The sequence below is a fragment of the Anopheles coluzzii genome, chromosome 2, assembly GCF_943734685.1.
Source record: "Anopheles coluzzii chromosome 2, AcolN3, whole genome shotgun sequence".
NCBI lineage: Eukaryota > Metazoa > Arthropoda > Insecta > Diptera > Culicidae > Anopheles > Anopheles coluzzii.
In genome coordinates this window covers 71,495,974-71,515,423 of record NC_064670.1, presented here as the reverse complement: position 1 = coordinate 71,515,423, position 19,450 = coordinate 71,495,974, and the positions used below count along the sequence as shown (strand labels likewise).

General features: G+C 44.0%; 5 protein-coding genes across 11 annotated transcripts in view; 1 reads left to right on the top strand and 4 right to left on the bottom strand.

The window, feature by feature from the left end:
• Positions 1–1,792, bottom strand: part of LOC120948498 (formin-like protein) — a 28,180-nt gene extending 26,388 nt beyond the window's left edge. The window contains exon 1 of one of the 2 annotated variants that reach the window (XM_040364892.2): positions 1,641–1,792. The gene's annotated coding sequence lies outside the window, so the exon portion shown is untranslated. The remainder of the gene's footprint in view (positions 1–1,640) is intronic. The other variant, XM_040364893.2, reaches the window with a different exon arrangement.
• Positions 1,793–2,171: 379 nt separating this feature from the next.
• Positions 2,172–3,224, bottom strand: LOC120952547 (uncharacterized). Its single transcript, XM_040371937.2, has 2 exons — positions 2,697–3,224; positions 2,172–2,628 (listed from the first exon to the last, which is right to left on the bottom strand). The coding sequence occupies exons 1-2, from the start codon at positions 3,108–3,110 to the stop codon at positions 2,452–2,454; spliced, it is 591 nt and encodes a 196-aa protein (XP_040227871.2). The 5' UTR covers positions 3,111–3,224; the 3' UTR covers positions 2,172–2,451.
• A 212-nt stretch (positions 3,225–3,436) lies between these two features.
• LOC120947350 (uncharacterized) lies at positions 3,437–5,456 on the top strand. The gene is made up of 3 exons (XM_040362596.2): positions 3,437–3,705; positions 3,786–5,061; positions 5,135–5,456. Exons 1-3 carry the CDS (start codon positions 3,606–3,608, stop codon positions 5,379–5,381), a joined length of 1,623 nt encoding a protein of 540 aa, XP_040218530.2. The 5' UTR covers positions 3,437–3,605; the 3' UTR covers positions 5,382–5,456.
• Positions 5,457–5,556: 100 nt separating this feature from the next.
• Positions 5,557–7,216, bottom strand: LOC120947351 (4-hydroxyphenylpyruvate dioxygenase). The gene is made up of 3 exons (XM_040362597.2): positions 6,994–7,216; positions 5,829–6,896; positions 5,557–5,760 (listed from the first exon to the last, which is right to left on the bottom strand). The coding sequence occupies exons 1-3, from the start codon at positions 6,994–6,996 to the stop codon at positions 5,686–5,688; spliced, it is 1,146 nt and encodes a 381-aa protein (XP_040218531.2). The 5' UTR covers positions 6,997–7,216; the 3' UTR covers positions 5,557–5,685.
• Positions 7,217–8,416: 1,200 nt separating this feature from the next.
• Positions 8,417–19,238, bottom strand: LOC120947349 (huntingtin-interacting protein 1). Of its 6 annotated transcripts, XM_049607951.1 has the most exons (13): positions 16,660–18,027; positions 15,992–16,556; positions 14,835–14,933; positions 14,272–14,693; positions 14,126–14,187; positions 13,315–14,052; positions 13,138–13,247; positions 12,174–12,687; positions 11,503–11,873; positions 10,536–11,007; positions 9,838–10,085; positions 9,492–9,745; positions 8,417–9,414 (listed from the first exon to the last, which is right to left on the bottom strand). In XM_049607951.1, the coding sequence occupies exons 3-13, from the start codon at positions 14,865–14,867 to the stop codon at positions 9,024–9,026; spliced, it is 3,615 nt and encodes a 1,204-aa protein (XP_049463908.1). In that variant the 5' UTR covers positions 14,868–14,933; positions 15,992–16,556; positions 16,660–18,027; the 3' UTR covers positions 8,417–9,023. The 6 variants fall into 6 exon arrangements, with proteins under 6 accessions (XP_049463908.1, XP_040218525.2, XP_040218528.2 ...); XM_040362591.2 differs by lacking the exons at positions 15,992–16,556; positions 16,660–18,027 and adding an exon at positions 19,055–19,238; XM_040362594.2 differs by lacking the exons at positions 15,992–16,556; positions 16,660–18,027 and adding an exon at positions 19,080–19,238.
• Between the last annotated feature and the right edge of the window lie 212 nt (positions 19,239–19,450).

Here is a 19,450-nt window from a genome sequence, read left to right as displayed (position 1 = left end):
TCGGGGGTTGTGTGTGTGTTTCTGAGTATTAACCTTCGGCGAACCAGGAACGATACACGCGGGGCATGAGGAGAGCCATCGGGGTCCCAGATTCGTCGATGGTTTCAGTAGATTAATTTCATTCATGCGTCCGTGTGCAAAGGCATGCATCTGTATGCACAATTCTACCCTGATTTAGTGGGGGATTCTATGCTTGGTTAAACTTCAAATCGGATTGTTGAATTGAAGCATAATGGGAAACATGTTTCTAAAATATATAATAAAATTATTGATAATCCAAGACTTATAAACACTATTGCACGAATGCTTTTTTATGCCGAATGCTTGGAAAATATTCTAAAGCATGGGTATATGAAGGTAAATAATATTTGAAAGATACAACTTGTAAACTTTTTAAACCGCTGCGTACGTTCGTTGCTGATGAAACTTCGGTAAATAAAGCGGATCAGTTGGAATGCGATTAGTTGAAAGCAATTTAACTATCACGCCCTGCATTGGTGCATAACGAGCAGCAAAAATAGTCACCACAGGCTATGCATAATGCATCAGAATGCATATTTCTGCATTCCACGCACACTACTCCACAAACTGGCTAGGCTATGGCACCACCGTGTGCCATACAGTGTGCTCACATCGTATCGCATCAACATCTGTGCATGAGCGTAATGTTGTTGTTATCCTTTGCCCACCCTTTTCAGTCTTTCCGAACAGATTGCATTCTTCTTTGCTCGTTTGCTATCCCTTCTGGAGTCGCGCACCGTACACACATACACAATCATTTAACGCACACACACACACATACACACACAGCAGCTTCATCATACATCTCTATTCAGATTTCACTAATACACGCACAGCAAACAAAACACTAGCAACTGCATTGGCAAGGGATAAAAAACACCGGTTCCTTTGTTATGCAGCAGTCGATTCTCAAGCGGTAGGGCTATGACTAAGCTCTGATCCCTGGGCAAGGAAAACGCATACCAACTAGCGAAACATTTTCATAAATGTACTACGCGGAAGCTACATATAATTGCACAGTACAAATTTGTCTAACAGCTTACGCACCGAGCCACACGCAATGAATGACCTCCACGACAGATTCAAACGATCGTCTCTTTTGCTCTGGTCCTTTCAATTCCTACACGAATGAGAGGGGAGAAAAGCGACACAAGCTGCACTGGCACACATAAAGCGACACCAAGCAACGTCCATGGGCGATACATGGAAACACAATCAACAGCAGCATAAGACCAGCATAATCCCACAGCGTGTAGCGTTGTTACGATTCTGTAGATCGAACATTCGATAAGGTATAGGAATTTGTCCAGAATTCCACAACCGATGACCTCGCCCTACCGAGGACCAGCCGACCAGAACACACACACACTCCCAGTGGCTGTTTGATTAAACTCGAGTTGCACAATCTAGAATAATGATGATATTGTGGAGTGATGATAAATGTATAGGAAATCCCTAAACTGGTTTACGTCTATCGCCATCTGTACACATTTCTTCACCATACACCACATTCCAGCGTGCTCTTGTGCAGATGCACGCATCCAAAAGTAATGCACTTTACAAACAGAAATATAACAAAATGCACATAACACATTGAACAAGTGTATTGTTTCACTCACTTATTGGGTTCTTAATTGATTTGAACGCAACACAACGAACGATCTCATGCACATTATCACGCACGACGAACCGCACGCCACCATGGCTCGGAAAAAATAGCGCCTCTGTGTTGACAGTTGCTATTTGACAACCCAAACCATCTTCCAAAGCGGCCTCGCTCCTTCTTCAGTCTGTACAACACGCGATTACGCCGACTAGCTAAAAAGAGATGCATACAACTCGACAATATAGCGTTCTCTGTTATGACCCCGCTTCTTGACCAGACAGGCAAACAATTTTTGGTTGATAGAAAGAGACACCTAGTAATACGAATATACTGTTGTTTCTGTTACCCTACGTAAAACTAATTCCCAATTAACATTTCCGGTGTGCACAGTAGGTGGTAGAAGCGATTAAGAATTATGTACACATTTGTATGTTTTTATTATTTTTACAAAATTTACAACACAAGTTCTGTACACGATCCGTAATTAAATGAATGCCACGAATGTCTATACTTTGTTCCTAATAACCTACTTACACCCAAAAGATGTCTTTTTATATTAAAAGGTTTATTCTTTGCTTGGTCATTTGAACAAAATGATATTTGTTCCATTGTTTATTGAACATACACAAACCAGACCGAAGGTTAATGGCTACACAGACTGACTTTTTCATTTGCAGCTCAACGTGGGTTATTTACCATCTCGATCGATCTGATGTCCCATTTATATGCTTGATTTTCTCCCATATTGTATGATTTTGTGATTCGTATTTTTAAATTACGAATAAAAAAACTTTATGTTATTCTTCTAGCTACATGGTAGCAGATCAATTCCCCCCGTTACTATTACTCGATCTGTCCTCGTTATCGTCGTCCCTGTCTGATTGATCGTTCTTCAAGGTAGAATCTGAACTTGCAGTGCTTTTCCGTAGCAAAAACTCCCAAGGGTCCTCCAGCATAGAAGGGTGATAGTATTCCCGAATGCTGTATGATTCTGATTTAGCCTATGAAAGTAGAAAATGCTGATTAATCCAAAACTGTCCATAAATCGAGAGGTTTCCTATTCACATACATGGTGGTTTTGCCGATAGTTGTGCTGAGATCGATTTCCTCCATACCGTTGATTTCTGTTGTTGTGTCCTCTCCAATTGTGACCAAAGCCCAGGCGCTTCCCGGAACCAAAGTTTGTGTCTCTTTGCTCGGCGTTATCGCAACGATCTGGGCCCGAATATCTCGATCGGTCCTGATTTTGCACATTATCTTGTCCGTGCCGATATCGGCCGTCGGATCCTTTCGTCCGTGGAAGCATGTGCTTGGGCTGGGCGGAATAATAATTCCTGGCGTGAGCAGAAGAGTTTCTACCTCGCTGCTGGGGTGTGCTGTATCCTAGAGGATGGAACCGATCTGTGCTGGGATAGAGGGGCGGGCTTTTATCATCGTAGAACGTTTTGTGTGACGCTATTTTGTCCTCCGATGGTGAAGACATGATGACTTTTATCTAACTAGGAGGAGCTTCTGAGCAGCAAGTACAAAAAGTAATTAAAATTGAACTAAACCACACAGCCGTGTTTTCGTTATTATTGTTTACACGGTGTGAGTTTCTTCTTATTTTTGCTGGTTTTGAAACGTCACTCGAAATGACAAACGAGGGGTAGAGCAGTCGGAACATTTTTTATATTGTCATAAAAAATGTTTAAAAATCATCAAATATTGTCTGAAAATATGCATCTTTTTATTTAATTTGAGTGAAAAAGATTGTCTGTATTAAAAAAAGTGTAGAGTTTTCAATCGTTCAATATTGCCAACCACATAAAGTTACATTGTAAGTGTCCTACCCCCTGCTAAACAACGCAAAAAGTGCGGGCTTCTGGTTGTTTTGATTTATTGGCTCATCAGAGTAGGCCGGTTGCGCATGTTTTTTTTTTTACTTTGCCAGAACGGTGTAGTAATTGTAGTTATGATTAAATAGAAGCTCGAAAGCATGGTTAATTTGTGCAATTTGTTGCTAAAGTACAACCACTTTAGCAAAGTGGAAGATGATATTTTCATCTACATCGATAGAGTGTTGGAAAATGCGTCAGGTACGTAAGCATAGCGCCGATGTGAAACATTGCTGGATCCGGGAAACAGATCGCAATAAACTATGTTTATTTTTTTTTAGAAATATATGTGAGACAACAAAAAGCAAAACGCGAGTTAGAGTGCTTAGAACATCAGCTAGCAGAGAAACAAAAGCAATCCAACCGTTGCGTGTTACCTGTTCCGCGATCGCCGGCCAAGAGACGTAAAGTTCAATCCTTGGATTCACCACTTTCTGCACAAAAGGAAAATGTATCAATCTTGGAAGACTCGACCATCTTTCCTAACAAATCCGACTCGGACGTATCGGCGAAACTCGAGCTAAACATTTTAGATTCCGAGGAACCGTTCTTTGCACTTACCCAAAGCCCTCCTCCCGCGGCTGCTCCTCAGTCGCCATCGCCAAGAGCGATACTTTCTCCTAGAAATGTATCGAAAACTTCACCTCTACGACCGATGCAACTATTATTTCCCGAAGAAAACAAATCCGAGAAGAAGCCTCTCCTGCGGGAGAGCCGTTTCGGGAAAAGTGTAAAGCTAATGGAATCTTCTTCGGTGGTTGCGGAGAAATCCAACACGCCTACTACTCCCAAGACGACTCCAAATGGAAAATGGACGGGCAAAAATGCCAATGCAACCATAGAAACCTCCAACACAGATCACACTCCGCCGAGTGGGCTTAAGCGATTCCTTTCCCTAGCCGACAACAACCAACGCTTTCGGCAAGTGAAGCTAAACTTTCCTCGCCAAACCAAACAATCGCCGATGAACGAGCCTGAGCATAATAGTGTAAATGATACGCTGTTTAGTGACTTTGTTGTACCAACACCTCCGTCAGTGGCCAACAAGTCAAAGTTTTTAAAAAGTTTACGAATGAAAAAGCAATCTACACTGATTTCAAGGGCACAAGACGATAAACCGGGTACTAAAGATGGCTCCGATGAAACATCATCTTCAACAGCAGCTAGCAATGAGCGTCAGCCAATGTTCCCTAACGATAACGATGACGATGACATAGATCAAACGTACTGTCCCGGGGTAGAATCTACCAGCAAACTGTCAAGGCAAGGTTTATCATTCAAAATAAAGCAAGAACCCGATTCGCAACAAAAGGAACGCAACCCATTAAATGTCCCATCTAATAAAAAGTTGGAATGTCTTTCGGACCACATACTAGGAGTAGGTGAAGATACGGAACCGAATGAAATAATCGTTTTGCCAGCACCAAGCCAGCAATCAGTAATAAGCGTCGCCGAATCTCAAAATGCTACGGAAATATTTATCAGCGAGTTAAACGGCGAACATGCCAAGCGAATGGACGCAGTCACCATAGAAACCAATCCCAGTAATGTGCCAAGGTAAGATTTCCAAACAAGGAATATTTCTCCGGTGTTGTAGTGGAATATCTTCGTTTGTTTCTTTTTTTTGCAGAGTTAATCGCGAGCTAGGAGAACTATCAGGATCGGTCAAACCATACACGCGTGGCTATGAACAACCGTCCCCACAAGGTTTGTGCATCGATTGCACGATGCTTTACCAATACCATACAACACGTGGTGTATCGAACGACACGGCACGTTCGAAATTGCCACGCAATTGTCGCAACTGTCGAGTGGCTCAACTGCATAGTACTCCTCCCGGGTTTTGGGATCCCGATTTTCTTCCCACGCCCGAGTAGCTCAGTTCGATCATGATCGTAAAGTGGTGCCATCAGGATGCCATAATGTGGGTGTGTGTGGATGCCAACGAGGTAAGAGGCGAAAGGAATATCTATTGATAGATTATACTTCACCAGCAATTGTATAAAATGAGGATACCGCTCCACCGTGCATGCAATGTTCGTATTAAAAACATAGGGTTTGAAATCCAAAATCAAATGGATTATTTTTATTAATGCATTGTTTGTATCATGTCTGAATCGATGCTATTTGTAAAAAAAAAACAATCGTTAAAGTACGTTATTATGGTTGCGTCCATGCCGTTTACAGGTTTCCTCGCTTTTCTTGTTCCGCCTCGATAGCTTCGAATAACGCCTTAAAATTGCCAGCACCAAACCCCTGTTGGAGTAGAAATAGTAAGTTAAACTGTTGACGGATTCCGCGAATCGTTTGAGCGAATTACTTACATTGTGGTTGTGGCGCTGAATCACCTCGATGAATAGCGTAGGCCGATCTTGCATGTTTTTGGAGAAGATCTGCAGCAGATAACCGTTTTCATCGTAATCGATCAGAATCTTGAGCTCTTGCAGTACGGCAAGATCCTCCTTAATCTTCACGCTGCTTGACTTCAGACGCTGACGCAGCTGATCGTAATACGTATCCGGGATGGAAAGAAACTGCTGACCACGGGCACGTAAATTACGAATAGCGCCAATGATGTCGCTGGTGTTGAGTGCAATATGCTGCACACCGGCACCACCATAGTACTCGACGTACTCCGCGATTTGGGATTTCTTCTTTCCCTTGGCTGGTTCGTTGATTGGCATTTTGATCGTTTCCTCGTAGTTGGTCATAACGATCGAACGGAGAGCGGAATACTCCGTATGGATTTGGCTATCGTCCACCGACCAGAAACGGTGGAACATCAGCATCTTCTCGTACCAGGCGGCCACCGATTCCATCTGCAAATCGGGCTGATTTCCTACCACGTGGTCGATAAAGTTCAAACCGACCGTTGGAAGCATGCGCAGCAAAACATCCTTGTGTAGTGGCGGCTTGAACCCTGGCAAGAATAGGCCACGGTAGCGATGGCGCTCCACGAACGTGTGCAGCGTATCGCCGTACGTTTGCACCGTCGCGAACCGAACCGTGCCATGTTCGTCCGACTCTTCCCACACATCGCGCACCACCTTTGCTCCGCGCTCCTTAGCACGGCGCACGATCACGTCCAGGTCCTCTACCTCGAAAGCAACATCCTTAACTCCGTCTCCGTGTCGTACCAGGTGATCTCCGAGTTCACGATGGCCCGGCTCGTAGGCCGACACAAATACGAACACGATCCGATCCTGGCGGACGGCATGCTTCACGAGCTGTCTGCTGCCCGTTTCCAAACCCTGATACGCGTAGTCCTCAAACCCGAAACGTGTCGTGTAGAAGCTGGCCGCCTGTTTCGCGTTACCGACGTAGAATGTGATGTGATCGAACGAAAGAAACTTTCCACCATCCGGTTTCGGCCCTTTATCGGTGTATGTGGTCTAAAACGGGACGGCAGATATAGGAAAGTATAGCACATCAGCCCTAAATCGAATTGTAGGTACACCACACTCTTCACTGCATGAATATATCACTCACCATAGTATGGTATAAAAGTTCTCAAAAACTACACTTAGATGATAGAAGTCTATTTTGTTGTGCAAGCACACAACACACTGGTCACTTTCGATGAGTTTGAAGTGCACTTATTAAGCTATTCCGCTGCAAACAAATGAACCGAAGCACGGAATGCGGATTGTGGTAGAAGCTATGCAAAGCTCTGTTAAAGAAAAACTGACTCCAATCCACCCACCGTGTGATTCTTTTATAGCTTCAGTCGATCCGTCCGTTTGAGTCGTCCGTTGTTGGGACGCAAAACAGGTCGCCTGTTAGAAGCATTAGTTTTATTTTCAACTCTCATTCCGCTATCGATCTTCGGTGTCTGTGTCTCCATCGTGCATTGGGACGAGTTTCAAGATCCTGTTTTTCAAAAGAACGGCGACTGTTTGCTGTTCCTAACGTCCACCCCAATGTTGCTGGCGCTTTGGACGACACTGTTGATAGGGACAGTGGAATGAATTAAAACACAACAACAACAAAAACAACGACACTCACGCCGTGACGTCGCGGTGATAATATTCCGATAAACCGGTCTCCGATGGGGTACGCCGGTAACACACGCTCACAAAACTTTGCCTAGAAGAGTAGAACTTTCTCGTTTCGCTAGCTTCCCTCTTATACTTTCCCTGGATACATTCATAGCTCGTTGTCAAGGAAGATCGCTCTGCGCATGGCTAGAAACAGCGATCATGCATGGAGGAGTTGCATTGTTTTTACCCGGCGACTGAAAATGATCCTGTCATGATTCAGTATTTTGAATATTTAATGCGTGGTGGCAATGAAATGCCATTCGAATGGTTTGTGCGAAGTTGTTAGCGAGGCGCTTTGGCAGCACGGGTGGGTCCGCTCGGTCCCCATGCCGATCAACGTAGCGATCGGTGGGGACGAGCCCCCAGAACATGTTTCTATACATCGAACCAGCAGTACTTGCGATGCTGACGTCGTTCCTTTAGACAGGCGCAAGCAGTAATTTTAATTTGTTGACGGTTGAACATGTTGTTGTTGTTTACTATTGTGGAGCAAAGATCGTTTATCACGAATCCACTGGGTGTGATGTTTGTTTTGTATGGATATCTTTTAAACGAATGACTACATTTTACATTTTATTAGATTTTTTTCCGATATGTCCAATAACTAAAAGCAAATAGCTAATAGTTTAGTTTTCCTATGGTGAAATATAAGTTTTTTTAAACAAATTTATTTATACTGCTATCGGATGGTCTCAAACGATTAGTAATGCAGTTGCTTTCTGTAGCGTGCCCAAAAACATCACCATCATCCACGAAACCGGCTCGCTATGGACCGGTTTTGGTAAAATATTTATGTCTTAGATATCGGCTTTACTGTTCGGAAAGCTGTTAAGAATGTACGCACACACATGCGAACGGAAACCAGACGGTGGTACGATTTTATTTGATCCATGTTTATTTGTTTGCATCAATTTCGTTGTAAGTAGAAATACAAGATACAGTATAACAGAGCTTCTTATCATTCGTTACTGGATGCATCTTACGCTTTTGGGGGTATCTAACAAAGTTAAATATGCTATACTAATATATTCACTATCCTATTAATAACGGTTAATGAAGCGACGAAACACTCTTAACATAATGTCGATGTTGCATGATGATGCCTCCCTCTCATTGGCTAACGTGTGATATGCGTGGCTGATAACGTGGGATGATAAGTGTAACATTGTTCAACATAAACAGTTTTCATCTCCATTTTGTTGCATATTACAGTCTGCAGTGATTTGAAATGATTGCCAAAATAAGACACAATCGGTAGAAATGCATCTCCATCTAGAGAGCAAATTAAATCCAAGCATTTTGTTTGATTTTTTGGGATTGGATTGAAACATAGCTACAGTCGTCTACAGATTGGTCATTTTAAACCTCTGTGTATGTGTTTGGTGAATTTCGAAAAAGTGATCGCTGACACCCGTACTACCTTCTTAAAAAAAGCGTGGAGCGTACCCAACATGGGAGTGGCGCCAAGTGCTAGGTTTACTACTCTTCCACGGGTTGTTGGTAGTTCTTCTTGCGGAATGAGGCCAGGCGCATTCGCTCCATTTGCAGTGCCTGCTCTAGCTCAAGCACCTTTACCTGAATTTCCATCTCTTTCGTTTTGGCTTGATGTACCGTCAGCGTGCCAAGATCCAGATCCTGGGAATCTTCCAACCGCTGGCTGCAATCCTTCGCCGTGGCAACAACAATCCCGGTCGCTTGCGTGACGTTCTTGGAGGCGGTGCCCAGCGCTGTAAGGTTGGTGCTGGATCGTGGAGCTTTCACGCGGCTGGCCACTACGAGCTGTGCCGTGCAGGCCGCAATCTCCTGGGCGGCTACCACCAAATCTAGCTGATGTTTTGCCCCACCGACCACCGTTTTATTTGCCGCCGTGCTGTAATAACAGAAGGGGTTTGGTAAGAGATTTATTAAAGCCATCGCTAAGCTAAGACGTTGGTACGCTATACTTACACCAGAAAGTTGGCTCCTTGGGCTACACTCTTGGCTGCCGAAATTAGTCCCTCCGTCCATTGGTGGTTTCGTTTGTAGAATTCCTTTGCCGAAGCGGTTCCTTTGCCGAGGGCAACAATTTCCGATTGCAGCAAACGAGATTTCTGCACTAGCACTCTGATCGCTTGCATGAGACTCGTGCAGGCATCAAGAATCTTCTCGTTCACCTCTAGCTTTATGCCCGAATCGGAAGCGCGGGATTTTGACAGCATTTCCTGCGAATGATTTTGAGTAGGTAGTTGTAGAGTTTTGAACGCTGGAGCCTTAGTACGATTATCTTCCCACCATGCAAAGAGGTATAACGAACCTGTATGCGTGATGCAGCTTCTTCGATCGCTTTGTCCATGGTGGTCAGCTCGGACTCCACCATGTCGCCCAGATTTTCGGTACCATCGGTTTGCTTGCCCAGGTCGACGATCATGGTAGTTACCTCTTCCAGTTTTGTCTTCAGGTCAGTTATACGATCACTTACCGTACCTGATTCGCTTGTTTTCTGCAGTGAGTGGAAAAGGGTCGTGATCGATTGACCCAGTTTCTTCAACTCTTCTGCGATACCTGCGGGAATGAAACAAAAAACTCTATAAAATGTGGTTCTAGCATTGGGAATGATTGTGTTTCGTTTAATCGAACAAATAAATACTCACGAAGAAAGAAATAAAACGAAAGTGAAGAATTGACATAAAATGTATGCAGCAAAAAAAAGTATTGTTCAAGAAGTTTATAAGAATTGTAATTTTTTAGAGAATTTCTATCACTTTTTTACATAACTAGCTCGAACTCTGGCTACAATGCACGCATCTAAATGCATAGTTTACGAAATACTGAACCGGTATCGGAGACATTGCTCAACAGTTGCAAGCATAAAGCAAGCTTAACTAATTTGAGCTAGCTGCTATCAGTTGGATTGACCATTCAATCTATTGCATTCCGATATTAGAACACAACACCAAGTACGCGAGCTTAAAAAAGTTTACACAATTGCCTAACGCTAACGCGAATACTTACGTTCACCGCTTTCAATGTTTGCCGAGCGATTGCATACAGTCATGCCCTGCACGTGAGCAGAAGCGAGCAGATGCGCCCCGATAATGACTTTCCGTGCCAGCGATTCTACGTTCGTCGAATTGTCCTTCAGATAGTTCTCATGGACCATCTTCAGCTTGGTCAGCACTTCCTGCAGCTCTTCCGCTATCATCAAAAAGTAGGTGGGTGTTCCGCCAGCTCCGGGCATTTCGTTTTCACCGATGGCGCGCAGTGTCAGCTTTTCCGACGACTTAATGCACGCCTCCAGCAGGGTGCGCAGTGCCGTCTCTCCACTAATTTTGCTGTCAATGAGCGCCGTTTCTAGCGCTTCCACCTTCAACAGCGCAGCCTGCAGTTTGTGTTCCGTTTGCTCCTGTTGATGAAGTAAATCTTGCAGATCAGATTCAATTGTTTCCTTTTCGGAAAGTAACCGTTCCATATTTGCATCTAGACTCTAGGGAGAGTAGAACCAAATTTACATTATCCGGCGGGGCGGGCCGACACAGCCATAATGTGCAGAAGGCGTAAGAAACAGAAAAGAAAAATCATTAATTCTTTGTGTTGTGCTTCATTACTTACACAACAACAGAAAAAACACAGAGACAAAATGTTAACACGTATAGCGTATGTGATGATTTAGTTTGTATGCTTACTCATGTGCGTACAAGCGACGAACGAACAACCAACCAACCAACGTTACGTTCAAGCAGATCTGCTTTAGTGTGGCACAAAATCGTACCAACAATGAAGATGCAAACATAGCAAAATGGTTATCAATGGAAATAATAATAATATTAATAGCAACAACCACTAACACCAGACGACCGCCGGTTATAGCAATGAGACAAAGTCCCGCTATCCTCTGTTTGGTGCGGCATGTGTGTTGTGTGATGGTGATGAGTAGCAGCAAGCAAATGATTGTTTTTACAACTAGCCACAATAGTAGTACCTGATATTTTTCCTCCAGCTCCCGATACTTTGCATTAAGTTCTTCCAATTCGTGATCCTTTTGCTCGAGAACTGATTTCAAATCCTTTTCCAGCGATTCAAAATCAGCCTGCTTTTGGGTGGATTCCGTTTGAAGCATTAGCAGCTGCTCCCAGGTTTGCTCCTTTTCGCCCGCTATGGTATCCTTTTCCGAGGCGATAGTGGCCAGCTTATCGTTCATTTCCGTCTGCAGTGAATCGAACCGAAGCAGTTCCTCCTGGTGTGTTCGCTGGAACTCTTCCGCTTGCAACGCTTTGGCTGCTTCCAGTTCGTTGTATTGTTGTTTGAGTGTATCATTTTCCGTCCGCAATTGTTCAATTTGATCGGATAGTTCTGAAGGAAGAGAAATAATAAAAAAAAATGTAAAAAAAACATTGCAGCAGATTGGATAATATATAGTAAAAAGAAAGAAAAACACTGAAAAACAGAAACCAATTTGCCGTCGAACAGAAACACTTACACGATCACACAACAGACAAAGTGTAAGCAATTTCGATTAAAAAAGGAAGAAATGATTCAAAAACAAATAATTAAAAAGAGAAATAAGAATTGTCCCACAAGTGCGGCTCGAAACAAAATCAGGATTGATTAGACGTTGTACTTTTACGAAGGGAAAATGAATACTACACTTACCCTGCGCTTTAAGTGAATTTTCGTTTACGCTCTGCTGCAAAGACATTTCTTCCTTTGCGTAATGATCAGTCTTTAGCTCAAGTTCGTGCATCTTTGCCATGCATTCCTGGTACTTCAAATCAAGCTCCTGCTTTTCGCTCTGTATTTCGGCCAACCGTTCCTCTAGCGTTCCCTTTTCGTTCGAGAGAGCTTCGCGCTCTTGCTGGAACGTGTGCAGTTCGCCCTCTAGCCGCTCGAGGTTGATGCGAAGCTCGGCAATTTCGGCCTGCCGCGACGCTTCCATCTCATCATAGCGGCTCTGCAGCGATTCACACTTTTGCGTCATGATTTGAAGCTGTTCGCCAATGGCTTCCTGCTCCTGTCGTGCGTCGTTCGAACTTTGCTGCAGTGCATTCTGTACCAGGGCTTGCTTTTGCTCGAGCTCTTCCAGCTGGCATTGGAGTTCTTCCTTGGCTTTGCTCGCTTCCGCTGCAATTTTCGTGGACGAGGCTAGTTGCTTGCTAATTTCGCCATGCTATGAAGTGGAATCAAAGAAAATGGGTATCATGAATGCACAGCATCTCCGATGTTTATATAAGTTAGGTAAGGAAACTAGAAGTTAAAGTACATTTTCTACAACACAACGTAACGAAACCTACGAAAAGGGATAAGGAACGAGCGACTGAGATAATTTGGAATGATTGTGAAGGATCTCTATCGACACAGTCACCTATCACCGTTTCAAAGCTATAGCATTGCTCACTCGAACTAACCTTTTTATAGCATGCTAATTTGTATTGATCGATTTTCATCTTTAAAAATAATAAAATCGGTTTTCATCCCCAACAAAGCAAAAACGAAAGTAGGAAAAGTAGTCAGTAGTAGAAGAAAAAGATGCTTATATTAAAATGTTATATCCGTTAATAAGATTGTAATATTGTTGTTAAATTAGTATTAAATCATTAGGCAAGAATCTGTTCCGTACCTGACGCAGTAGGTTCACGTGCTCATCGCGTATCTGCGTGTACATGGTTTTTAGTTTTTGGAACTTTTCCTCACTGGCTTTTGCACGTTCCTCTTCCGCTTGCGCTCGCTCTGCAATGTATCAACAATCGATCAGCATTAGATATTGAAACTCCCTTTCGGGGCGCGTATTACTTACGCTCTAGCGTTGGTGCCGTTTGGGCTCGCAGTTCCAGCTCTTCCTTCTGAAACCGTAGATTGGTAAGTTCGCCTTGGCTATGCGTAAGCTGTGCATTGAGTGTCGCTATTTGGTCCTCGAGTCGACGCTGCACGTCCCGCTGCTCGCTGGTAGCCGCTTTCAGCTGGTTGGACAATCCTTGCGTTTCCATCTGCAGGTGGCGAATGATATTGTCCCGCTCCTGAATCAGCCGTTCCAGTTCCATTACTTGTGCCACCGGTACGACCGGCGCCGGAGCGGCCACCTGATGGTGGTTGTTCGCATGCGGAAGCTCCGGTATCGGTGGGGTCGCCTCGGCCGTATCGATCAGATTGTCGATCGCTGGCGGTTCCGGCTCATTGTCCAGAGGTTCACTGTCGGGCATCACCACTACCGGTGTTTGGTAGTTGCCCAGATCGCTTTGCTGCTGGAAGTTGGGCGGCGCCTCCGGGAGCTTCGGTACGGTGATCAGGTTAACAAAATACTGCAGATTGCGCGACTGTCCGTAGAACGATTTCAGCTGATGGAACAGTGTGTTGAAGCGCTGGCGATGCCCAGTCAGCAGATCTGAGGGTAAGTTGGCGTGCAGTTTAAACATCACGCGCACTAGCATATCGTACAGTGGGTTCGAGTCTTGAATGCAAGGAATCAACGGTGCCAAACGACACTGTCCCGCCGAAGTCATCGAACTGACGCAGAACGTTGTGATGGAATTGAATACTGGAAAAGCGTATAAGATAAGAGGGTCGTTACACACAACAAAAACAATAGTTCAGACGTGATCGTGTCTTACTTGTGCCTTGCAGCGCAATGATATCATCCAGATAGTCGAATATCTCAACTGCGAGCTGGAAACTAGACGAAAAGCATGATTACTTGGTATATAACAAAATCACCAGTTTCAATCAAATTCCATCTTGCGAAATGCCTGATACCTACTAAATGTTAATGTCTCCCTCGCCAATCTTTTCCAGATCGCCCTGGCGCAACGATAAGCTGCCCGGTACGCGGGGGTTGCGATCGTGAAACTCGAGCTTCGTCACGAGCAGCTTGGTGTAGTGCTTGATGCAAATACCATACCCATCGTTCAGATGGCCCCACAGCTTTCCGGCCTCCAGCAGCATGGCCCGGTGCCGCATGGAATGCTGACAGCATAGCGGGTGGCCCTCGCGCAGTATCTTGTGCAGCAGATGGCAGAACTTCCACGCCACTATTCGATTGTCCTGTATCGGTTGCCGGATGGCAATGGCCCAAAATGCATGCGCACCATTGCTGTGGAATGTACCAATGATAGCCGCACGGACGTGCTTCACCTTGATGGGCATTTCCACATTGCTGAGCGCTTTGGAAATACTGATAGTCTGTGGACAACAAGAAACAAGAACATGAGAAGCGAATGAGAAACGTAGTGGACAGCTTTCCACTGCTACCAAGGGCCAAATCATGCCTTCAATAAGAAAAAAAGAGGGTATTCGGGGGATTGGTTAAGTGATCTTACTTACCAGATTATAGTATTCCTTATCCGTTAGCGACATGTTTTACAGTCAAAAATGCTTTGCTTTACAAATGGTTCCGTGCAGTAATATTCACTATAGTAGGTACTGGGAAGGAATAAAACGTGTATGTATGTACATTTAATGCTAAATCCATGCTACAATCGTCAATGGTGAACGAAAGTGTATGTGTGTTAATAGTGTTATAATGCAACAACACACTGTTGGCCGCTGCCGCATTGTGCACACCGAACACGGCAGCTTGCGTTATTGTTGGTACAATGTCTTGGATAGTAAACAATAATAATTTGCCCTTAAATAGCATAGCAAACGTGCCTGGGACACTTTTTGTTTGTGTAGAACATGTGTGCAAGTATCAAAACAACATTAAAATTGCATGTATTCACGTTTGACATATGCAACAGTCTGCATACTCTAGTGACAATGAGATTTAATGCATTATTAGGTCAAACAATATGAATTACAATGAAATCTTTGAAACGTCCCTTATAGTTAGCAAAGGATTAGTGATTCAAATTTTTAACACAAAAATCCTTCTTTTGAACTAAACGGAATTTAGTGTTTCCTCTTACACTAACACTGAGCAAATGATTCAAGCATTCGACATTTTCGTACACCACGGATCCGCAAATGGCTGATAAAACGATAAACGAATTCCCTTTATCTCTTTTGCTTTGCTTCACTACCGCACCACACTCTGATTTGTCGTGGTCGTTTGGTCAAGTGTTTGCGTTCGATGATTCACACGCACTCTCGCTAGCAGTAGAGACTTACAAAAAGGCTTTACTACAAACTTTAACTACTTTGTTAATCAAAGTGGTGTTTGTGGTGTGAGGTTCACCACATCGACACAACTGCTGCTCGCGACTGAGAAAACACACTGCTTCATCGCAACCGAATGCAAATTGCCACCCAATGGAGCATTACACAAGTGTCCCCACAGTCAGAAGAAGGGAATTTCCATGACAAACCCTGTGAGGTGCACAAATTAAATTAAGCATTACAATCACACCAATAGTGCGACTGTCGATCGATATTGAAGCGTGAATGTCAAAAGGCCGCCAATAGTAGAATGGTGGATTTCGGGGGGTTTTCGGCTTCCAGGAACTAAGACCCACGAGCAAAAACAGGAAGAAAGATCCTACCTTTCGGATCCCACCTTCGATGATCCTCACTGTTTCACTTTCACAGAATCAATACTGAGCTTGGTCAGGGCGTACTGCCAATTGAAGCCCGAACGCCCGTAACGCACGGCCTTTCGTACTATCGCTTGCCAGGTTCAGAGATAAATGGCATATCTAATCAGTTCAGCAGCAGTTTCGATAGATAGAGGTAGGTGGGCGACAAAAAATGAATACAACATTTTGCCCGGACTTTGCTGTGTTTACAAAGATATTCTGCTCGGCACACTCACGCACAAGCGCCTGTTTTAGGTACAGGTGTTCTATGTGGTAGTGGTTTTTCTTAGACGCCCTTTTTTAATATTTTGTTCGATACAGCACTCTTACCAATAATCCGGCCGATTACAACCATACCGGAAGTAGACAAAGCTATGCGTCATGCTTTAAACTGTTTATTTTTATTTATTTTTTCATCATTACTCACACGAAACCTTGCCCACATAGGCACCTCGACATAACAGGTGTAACCATTTGTTGGTGAGTTTCGATATCTGCTCTGCTGCTTCAAATAACCATGCCGTTCGGACGCCTTCGAGGGGAAAAAAGTGAGAAAAGATAAATTGCATTTGATTGCGATTGCTGCAACATGTGCATATAAATAAATATATTCTAACAAATGCACTCAAATTAACCTTTTATCGACAACATCTCCACCAGCAACGCGGGCAGCTATTGAAAATTCAACAAAATCGCTTCAAAAGTCGTCGGGAATTCGCTGAGAAAAATGTTAGGTTTGCCCTTTCGACTGATGGTATGCAGTATTAGTGTCTCAATGCACTTTCGAATTGTTTCGAGCCACACCATCTCTAACGAATGCATTTTTCGTCCGAAAAACCTTAAAAGAAAACGCCGTAGGAAATGGGATCCACTTTTCCCGGCACCGCCAATCTTCGGTGTTGTGGAAGAAACCTTCGTGGAAGGCGCGGTGGGTTTCCTCTACACGGCAGTTACACTCGCACTCACTGGAGCGTGCAGTGAATGAAACCAAAGCAGGAGAGATTCGATCCGATTCACTTTCTTTACGATCTTTACCGCTATCTAGCTGGCGTTTCGAATAAATGAAGCGATATTTACAACCACCGCGCACACTTTGATCGATGGATATTTCAATGTTCCCATTCTTTCCCATCGTTTAGTTCAGGGCTGCAAATCTGGCCTGCCACGACCGAAAAGAGCAAACGTTTGTATATTATTAACGTGTACAGTAACGAAGAACATACGTTATGCACTGTGAGGCCCTCCATCAGAACGGTGCCTGTTTCATTGAATTTCATTGAACGACTTCATTTACTTGTGGCATTGAATTTCTACTGTAACGGAACATCCTATTACACCTTTTTGAATTTCATTAAATTCCACCAATTAATACCGGACCGGACGACGCTAACCAGTCTCGTGAAGCGGCAGAACAGCTTCCGGTAAGCCTTTTCTAGCTGGCGATCACCGCAAACCTGAAATAGCAAGCATTCCGGTAGTGACGATGATGCCACTCCTATGATGATGGCGATGATGGCGATGATGATGATGACTAAACGGCGGTGGCGACGTTCCGCAGCCGGACGGAAGTGCCCCTCTCTTTCTCTACTGGGCCTATTTGTATGCGTGTGTGTAGATGTTAATTTTGTTTTGGTTCAAATGATATCAACAATAAGAACCATATCCCCGCTGACACTGAATTGTGTGGTAGGAGTCGGTGCGTGGTGTTAGTGTACTCTGCTGCAGGCGACAAACTATTATTATTATTATTTTTACATAATGCATGTATCCATGAATGAGAGTGACTCATAAGGGGCAGGTGTTACCCACATGGTTCATTATTGTTGTGGTTGGTGCTTTATGGCTTTACAGTAAAGATGTGCAAGCGATGCAGCGAGCAGGAAGAAATGAAAGCATCATAAATCCAGGGGAATTGCAATTGTAATAATATATATGAAGATATCACTCCCAACGACGATCTTTCACATCACGCAGATTCATTCATACATACATATATACATACATACATACATACAGCACATTCAGAGAGACAGAGACATGCAGCAGAACGGAATCGTACCAAATTTTTAACGAGATTTTCACGCTCGATCTCAACGGGAGACTTCCGGTGCTGCAGTACACGCGGCAATGATAGTGAGGCCATGCTCGCCAGCTCTACACACTCTAGCAACACCGCACTAACTGGCCGAATGGCTGTTACAACTACCGAAGAACGGACAACTGAAATGTTCGTCTACACTCGCGATCCAGTTGCCGAGCTTTCCCACCCAATTGGTTTCCAACGAGATCAAGCCAGATGGATAAGAGAGCAGCAGGCGGTGGCACTGTGACACTAATGGTAATGAGCACAATGCACTAGAAACTTCCACTATCCGTCCCTCGCCACAACCGTGGTTAAGCGTAGGTCGACCGGATTTGGAGAATACGCGGTGATCACTACCTGATCTGTTCGAAGTGAAATAATTCGCGAACGCGTCACGTCGCGCACTGCAGTTTCTTTTTTGGCTTGCGAAAAAGTGCAGTACACCAACGTGAAGCACAGAATCACGAGAAGGCAAATTCAAGCCACACATCTACACTGATACCTCATAGCCTCATATCTGCTGCAACACTACTTTTCAAGCACATTTTCCATTGCGAAAAACAGCAACAACAATGATGCACGCACGCACGCACACGACTCAACTGACGAGAGTACGAGAGCCGAATGGAGAGTGAACGAGGGCGTATGGTCGTATGAAAGCTGAGACGATCGTTGGTGCGTCGTTAAATAAGCTGCATCAGCTGCACGCACGAGGAACGGGGAATGGGAGTGAATATGTCAGCAAACAATAGGGAAGCAAACGATGATAGCTTTGTAATTGTTGCGAGACATTCCATGCTACTTGTTATTTACGCCCGAAAGGAACGTTTCGTTTCCTTCGGCTACCGTACCACCAACCAACCATCACCACCACCTTATCCCATATCATGTATGAAGCTTTCGATCATAGGATCAATGTTTTGTAAACAAACAGCAGTTTTATTCACCGTCATGTGTGGTAATTTCACGCACGCTGGTACACTTTTGCAATTTTTAGAACCAGATTTCACCACTGGAATGTTATTAGCTTGCGAGCGAACGACTCATCATCACACTTGTTGTTAGTAGAACATTTTTACGCACAAAATGTGTACTGTGACGATATCCAACTGAAAAAGATGCACCGCCTCACTGTGTGATCGCTTTCGGACCTCGTGGTTGATGTGCTGTTCAGGAATAACAAACCACAATGGCGTGCGCGTGGACATTTGACTGCAATGTAATTAAAACGAAATGTACGTTTCTCCCAGACAATTATGTTTTATTGCTTAAAAGGCTACAAAACAAAATTGGTTCATTTAATCATTAATTGAAATTGAAAGTTAAGCATACAGGCAATTTGT